Raw genomic sequence first — 7,725 nt, forward strand, 5'->3', positions numbered from 1 at the left:
GTAGCTTTAGCGTTAGGTAGGTTGCATTGAATTTACATATAACATAAGGAACGCTGAGGACGTATTGACTCGTGAACGCTCGTGCACATTGGACGTTTACTGATAATATTACTTCAAGTTCATACGTATCATGCTCTACATGCAGATATGATTTGCTGTCTAGTAATTTTTAATAAATACGTATTAGCTGTCCACATTGGGTGTAATCTCGTATTTATGTAGAAATATAGTACAGTATTTAATGGTTAAACTTAATTGGAATGCGATGTTTATCTCTCTCCTAATTTTCCCCGAGATATTCACCAAGGTGCTGCCGTAAGGTAGAATAGAGACAGCGAAAGCGTAGATATGCGCTCCCTCTATTAGCAACGCCATGTCTTACACACGTTCCTGTATTAATATACAGGGGGTTGGGGTGAGGGCATCTAGCTGCGTTATATCTCAAAGGAATGCTATTCAGTCGCTCTTATATACCTGACAGAGAGAGAGAGAGAGAGAGAGAGAAAGAGAAAGAGAGAGAGAGAGAAAGACTAAGACAAAGAGACACACAGAGAGAGAGAGAGAGAGAGAGAGAGAGAGAGAGAGAGAGGGAAGAGAAAGACAAAGACAAAGAGACAAAGAGAGAGAAAGAGGGGGGGAAGAGAAAGAGAAAGAGAAAGAGAAAGAGAGAGAGAGAGAGAGAGAGAGAGAGAGAGAGAGAGAGAGAGAGAGAGAAAGAACGCGTACAGCAGTAGGCGTACATCGAATATCCCAATCTCAATATTTCACATAGGAGGCAACGCGCTGTCTTTCACATGGTCCTATACTAATGTATATACCGTCAGGGGTACGGATATCTCGGCGCGTTTTTCTCAGACAATACTATTCGGTCGATCTTATAGGCTTAACGTACACACCTACACACAACCACCCAGCCATCAACCCCTCCCACCAGACACACACGCACACGAACACGCTCACGCACACGCGCACGCACATGCATACGCACGCGCAAACGCGTATACATATAACTTATAAGGTGTAGCAGGCGATGAGACAAGATATATATGATAACAAGACGCTGCAAGCAAGGGTTTTACATGTTTATGAGGTTTTATTATCGTATATCTATACAGACGCGACGTCCCCGCCAAGCTAGCACAGATATATAGCGGTATCTATATGTGCCTAGAGTGAAAAGAAACAAATTATTATTATATACTTTTTTTTAATTATTTTTATTATTATTAAAGATAGCCGCGGTGAATTGACAGCATATGAAGTTGTAACCTCATCATCACCGCGGCAGCACTCAGCGGTCGCAAGACATTAATGACATAAATGACAATATGTCATGATCGCATCCTTACTTTGGGGACCTAGATATTTGGAAATGTCACAGGCGCAGTGCAGCACTGAGAATGGAATATAATTGTATATAAACCATATTATATCCTCCAGGACAGTGTATATAGTTTCGAAATGTTTGCGTCTCGCTTACCTTGCTTACCGGCTAGCTAGCGTTTCTAAAAATAAACCGCTTGGACACAGGTCATGTTTACTAGTCCCTGAGCTGTGTGTGATAACATCTGATGACATCATATAGCGCTGGGTGGGCGTAGCGGCGTAGCTCAGTAGCTCAGCGTGCCTGGATCGAGAGCAATATGGCGAACGCCCAGGACAAGCAGGTGGAAGATTCCATGGCCATGGGGACCGCGACTCGTCCAGAAAGTAAAGGTAACCACTTATCGATACATAAGATATTATTATATATAGCTCTGAAGAGCTGCTATTACGAGATTACGAGATAAAGTATAAATGAAGCATGCAACATGAAATATTGATGTCGGGTTAGCTAGGGCATGCATGGTAGGGAGAGTGCAGCATGAAATATTGATGTAGGGTTAGGGCATGGCCCAGTTCTTCAATGTAACACTATATGTACAGGTGGGCATATATAACCCTGCGAATAAAGTTAGTGGCAGTATTCGCAGAACTGTATGAGTAGAATTAGAGATCTATTCATGATATTTCATATTTTATGCAGCCATGCCAGTGGGTGTGAGGGGTGTGAACGCCCCGTCCATGTCACGACTCCAACACATCTCCCTGCAGTACGGATTAGACTGCAATGACGAGGAACTGGAGGTGTATAAAGGTGAATACTGACACTCATATGAATTCTTACATGTCACTGACGGGAGCTCAGCTAACCCATTATGCCTGGGGGCAAAGCCACGTGCGTGGTGTGTTCTGGGAAGGTCACCGCCATTGACTATTTAATGTATTTACATGTCTCTGCCCCCCCCCCCCCGCTAGCTCCATAGACATTTATTATGGACTCTTGATAAACATCATAAACATTGATTTGTGTGGAGTTTCATCAAAATCTTTATGTTGCAGAGAAAATGATCGAAGTTTTACGGGCGTTCAAGAGCCTGGCGGCCATGACGGAACCCATACCGGAAGTCAAGTATCCGCGCACTCCCGGCTACAGACCCAAACCGCAGGACAACCCCTACAACGCATGGTATTTACCTATATACACCACGTAGCTAGCTCGATCATATTAACGTAGTCATTCACACGGATAATAATAGATAAATTATGTCAATTGCATGCAGCCATAAAACCAGAACCCAAACGGACACCTAGGTCAAGTATAAGCGAGTGGCTCTGAGGTATAATTGTGATGTATTGTGTTTGTCAGGTACTGGAGGTGCGACATCAGAGGTGCATGCACGGGTCTGCTGGCTGGTCGCACCGTCGCCATCAAGGATAGCATCCAGGTCGCTGGTGTGCCCATGATGAATGGATCCCGTGTGCTGGAAGGATTCATGCCCCCCATCGACGCCACCGTCGTCACGAGGGTACTGGATGCTGGTGGACACATCACCGGTACATAACTAACATTAACAGTAGGCCTACGGTATTTCTCTGTAGAGCTAAATGATATTAGTTGCTCTCGTGGGAGAATGTAGGTTCTTTTGTTTTTTTGGTTGGATATATTTGCTTATATTGTGTTTATCCAAACACAAACATCATGCACCAACCCACATCTGCACGTGCGTGTTCTACAACCTCCTCACCTTTTTTTGAGTGACCTCAAAAGAATAACTTAAGCAAGACTGTGTGGTAATTTCTAGTATGTTTATTACGGCCCTATTCAGAAATTACTTTTGTATAAACAAAAAACAAATCACAAAGCAATGTAAACCCCAGAACAAAAATGGCTCTGTTTATAATGCGGAAGCCGCCGCAGTTTTAGCGAATATGCAACGGAGTAACTAGTCCAAAGTCGTTGAAATCGTCTGTGACGATGCGGTTGACGCCGGTCACGACGAGTAGAATGACCGGGATGAAAACACAGTCCTCCGCAAAACGGTTTACACGGCCGTCGACCAGGAACAGGGCTGAGCGGCGTGGAGGTGAGCGGTACCTGTAAGCTGCCGGGCGTCGAGAAGACAGGCACAAATCGTCGTCGGGCGTCGTTTACATCACGTGACTAATGACATGCATATAATATAGTGCATGATTCGACAACATATAAAACACATCATGAATATAAATAACATTATCATAAAATCATCAAACAGCAACAGGAACAAATACACAGATTTATCCATCCACAAATTTAGGAACAAAACAAACATGACATTTAATGAGAAACATCCTGAGACGCTACACTCTCTTCTGTATTTCTAAGTTTACATAGTGTTACTACCAAACCGTTGTACTATTTTATTTCCTCAATACGAGTTCCATATACATACCAAAATTAATGCATCTAGTCAGAGCATCATGCCCGAAGAATTATTCCTCCGAGATCTATTCCACGATACACCGCGGCACTCAGTACGATGACGTCACCGTGTTTCAGGGAAGGCGGCGTGTGAGGACATGTGTTTGAGTGGCAGCGGCTCCATGTGTGGGACGGGTCCTGTGAGAAACCCGCACAAGGAGGGCCATGTCACTGGAGGCTCCAGCTCAGGCTGTGCAGCACTGGTACGTAAGCCCTCAGTGCAGCCCTTAGGGTAGTGCAAATATTTTCTATCCTAATATATTTATGCCCAAATATACACATTACCCTGACCAAATAAATCCCACGCCAACCCACCCCACAATCCCACCACTCCAACACAAGTACCCACCCACCACCGCCCACCCACCACTTCAGGCAATCACTCCCCATAACTAAACGCTCACATTCCGCACTCGTTGATTTATTACGTATTGCGCCAACAGGTGGCAGCACGCGAGGTTGATATGGCAATCGGCGGCGACCAGGGCGGTTCAGTCAGGTTTCCAGCCTGCTGGTCTGGCATCGTGGGTCTGAAGCCGACGTACGGGCTGGTGCCGTACACGGGCGCCTGCAGCATGGAGCGAAGTCTCGATCATCTGGGACCGATGGCGGCGACGGTGCGAGACTGCGCGCTGCTGCTGCAGACGATAGCGGGATACGACGACGGCAACGACACGAGGCAGCCGCGCGACCTCCGCGTGCCCAACTACACCGAGCAGGTGACGACGACGATGATGATGACGATGCTGGTGGTGGTGACGACGGCGATGACGGTGGTGGTGGCGGTAGTGATGACAATTTCAGCAATAGTAACATTCATGACATCCACTGATTGGATCGCTGATGTATGTGTTCATATGCTTACTAACAGCTGAAGGGCGACCCCAAGCAGTTAAAGATAGGAGTAGTGAAGGAAGGCTTTGCCAACTGCCACGATCCAGTGAATGGCATAGTGAGGGGAGCGCTGGATAAGCTGAGAGCTGCCGGGGCAACGGTCGAAGATGTGTCTATACCGGCTCACATTGAAGGCATGTACTCAATCCCTCTCCCTTCTCTCCCTCCCTCTCTCTCTCTCTCTTTCGCTCTCTTTCTCTCTCGTTCACTCTCTCTTGCGCAATCTCAAAACTGCAGATTAGGGCTGTAGTCAACTAGTTCGTCCTGAAATAAATGGAGAAAAAACAAATCTCGGCTGATGGATCGCTTTATGTTTCAGCTTCAGGTGTTTTCACTACCATTACGGCGCACGGTATAGGGGAGAGCATGCTGAAAGCAGAAGGTGCGACACGTCGACCTCTAGCGTGAACATGCCAACGGGGAGGTTTACTTTTTATTGCTTATATGCTCATAATCACTCACGGACGATCACATGTGGTGAATCAAACCACTATATCCGCACAGTTCGTATTAATTCTATACATAAGAAACCAGTTAGTTACAACAATATATAACAGTTTATTATAACAATAGATTCCACGTTCATTTAAATGTCCGTTGAACGCGATGCATTTCCGAGGATTAAATATTTAATTACTCATTCGGTTAATTACTGTTAATTATCTACATGACGCAGGCGTCCAAATCGGGGATCGTGGGATGCAGTCTACGGCACTGGCGGATGCACAGAGGCGTGGCTTCCGCGCACACAGTCAGTACCTCTCCTACGTCACCAAGCTGTTCCTGCTAACCTCCGAGTACGTGCGTGAGGAATACGGATTCCACTTCTACTCCAAAGCACGAAACATTAGCCATGAGGTAGGTGAGAGAGTAGTGGTGGGGTCACCTAGACACTTAGCTGGGAGGTAGGTGAGAGAGTAGTGGGAGGTGGGGTGGAAGGCCTAGTGACTAAGCTGGTAGGTAGGTGACAGAGTAGTGTAAGGTAAGGGTTGAAGGCCTAGTCACTAAGCTGGTAGGTACATGACAGAGTAGTAGGAGGTAGGAGTGGAAGGCTAGGCACTAAGCTGGTAGGTAGGTGGCAGAGTAGTGGGAGGTGGGGTGGAAGGCCTAGTCTCTAATCTGGTAGGTAGTTGAGAGAGTCTTGCCACCAACCAAACTACAACAAACTCAGCCCGAAATATTTACGTTATTGGATAATATATATATTTAATTATATATATATATACATATATATTTATATGTGTGTGTACGGGTATGTATAACAGATAACAGCCAGCTTCAACGCGGCTCTAGAGAAGTATGACGTGCTAGCTATGCCAACCATCGTTTATCCAGCGCCAGAGATACCGACAACCACGACCCCTATCGGAGGTAAGCCTAGCTAACTATGATACACGCGTAAATAAAATAAATTTACTCGTAAACGTGTTCATAATAGTATAAATATCAAGTCGCGAGATTTTATCTGGTTAATTATAGGCATCAAGACACCATTAATTAGACATCAAGATGCGATCGTTACAAGGCACTAATTATCGTATCATTTAGTTGATGTGAACGCCTGTATAGTCTAGGATTGAACGTTGTTCGTCAACATACACATGACAGACAAGCAGTAGATACTTGAGACTCTATGTAACCGCTGTATGCACTAGTAAATACAAGCATTAGTACTGTTATGAACCCGTGTATATTTAATTTTGTGCTACGTTCTAATGGCACCCTGTCTTCCTACATACCATACTCCCATTCAATCCGAGCTTTCTCTGTCCCTTCCGTTCACCCCATCTCGCTCCCTCGCGCTCTCTCTCTCTCTCTCTCTCTTTCTCCCTTTCACGCTCTCCTTCTCTCAGCTTCTCGATGACATAATATATGTATACTTACATGCATACTGCCTGTACTCTGCACATGTACTCATTATTGCAGAGATGATCGACCACTCGTCAGGTATGCTGCAGAACACGGCAGTGTTCAACGTCACCGGACATCCGGCGATCTCCATCAACGCTGGCTTCACGGCCGACGGCCTTCCCGTCGGTCTCATGCTCGTCGGCAAGCTGTGGGATGACGTCACCGTGCTCGACGCCGCCTACGCCTGGGAGCGGCTCCGCGGCGCAGACGACACACCCCGCGTGTGACGTCACACGGCGCGGTCCGTGTGACGTCATATCGCACACGTGACTACATGTTTACGTCACAATTAGACCAAAAACGATGTGTGACGTAATTTTTCGCGGGAAACGCAGGCGTGAGACGGAAAGAGTGAGAGAAAATCGGCCATGTTCCAGATAAAGAAGGAAAAATTTGATGTAGAATAAGTCGAAATAGAAAAAAAACGTTACTGTGATACGGTATAGACAGACACACGCACTTATAAAAGAGGTATAGTTAACTCGCTTGGTAACTTTAGCGTTAGGTAGGTTGCATTGAATTTACATATAACATAAGGAACGTTGAGGACGTATTGACTCGTGAACGCTCGCGCACATTCAAAGTTTACTGATAATATTACTTCATACGTATCATGCTCTACATGAAGATATGATTTGCTGTCCAGTAATTTTTAATAAATACGTATTAGCTGTCCACATTGGGTGTAATCTCGTATTTATATCGAAATATAGTACAGTATTTAATGGTAAAACTTAATTGGAATGCGATGTTTATCTCTCTCCTAATTTTCCCCGAGATATTCACCAAGCTGCTGCCGTAAGGTAGAATAGAGACAGCGGAAGCGTAGATATGCGCTCCCTCTATTAGCTACGTCATGTCTTTACAGGTCCTGTATTAATATACAGGGGGTTGGGGTGAGAGCATCTAGCTGCGTTATATCTCAAAGGAATGCTATTCAGTCGCTCTTATATACCTGAAAAAGAGAGAGAAAGAGAGAGAGAGAGAGAGGGGGGGGGAAGAGAAAGACAAAGACAAAGAGACACAGAGAGAGAGAGAGAGGAGGAAGAGAAAGAGAAAGAGAAAGAGAGAGAGAGAGAGAGAGAGAGAGAGAGAGAGAGAGAGAGAGAGAGAGAGAGAGAGAGAGAGAGAGAGAGAGG

General features: G+C 45.5%; 1 protein-coding gene across 4 annotated transcripts in view; it reads left to right on the forward strand.

Moving 5' to 3' along the window:
* Positions 1-1,608: 1,608 nt before the first annotated feature.
* The window catches only part of LOC106813856 (amidase-like), a 15,321-nt gene continuing 9,204 nt past the window's right edge, over positions 1,609-7,725 (forward strand). Inside the window, exons 1-11 of one of the 4 annotated variants that reach the window (XM_014818093.1) lie at positions 1,609-1,716; positions 2,027-2,137; positions 2,383-2,509; positions 2,690-2,877; positions 3,860-3,984; positions 4,225-4,500; positions 4,653-4,809; positions 4,995-5,057; positions 5,352-5,533; positions 5,941-6,046; positions 6,602-7,263. In XM_014818093.1, coding sequence (XP_014673579.1) covers positions 1,644-1,716; positions 2,027-2,137; positions 2,383-2,509; positions 2,690-2,877; positions 3,860-3,984; positions 4,225-4,500; positions 4,653-4,809; positions 4,995-5,057; positions 5,352-5,533; positions 5,941-6,046; positions 6,602-6,813 — 1,620 coding nt within the window. In that variant the 5' untranslated portion in view covers positions 1,609-1,643 and the 3' untranslated portion in view covers positions 6,814-7,263. Of the gene's footprint in view, positions 1,717-2,026; positions 2,138-2,382; positions 2,510-2,689; positions 2,878-3,859; positions 3,985-4,224; positions 4,501-4,652; positions 4,810-4,994; positions 5,058-5,351; positions 5,534-5,940; positions 6,047-6,601; positions 7,264-7,725 lie in introns of those variants that run through there. The other 3 variants (XM_014818094.1, XM_014818095.1, XM_014818096.1) reach the window with 3 other exon arrangements.

This window comes from Priapulus caudatus, unplaced genomic scaffold, assembly GCF_000485595.1.
Source record: "Priapulus caudatus unplaced genomic scaffold, Priapulus_caudatus-5.0.1 Scaffold835, whole genome shotgun sequence".
Lineage (NCBI taxonomy): Eukaryota > Metazoa > Priapulida > Priapulimorpha > Priapulimorphida > Priapulidae > Priapulus > Priapulus caudatus.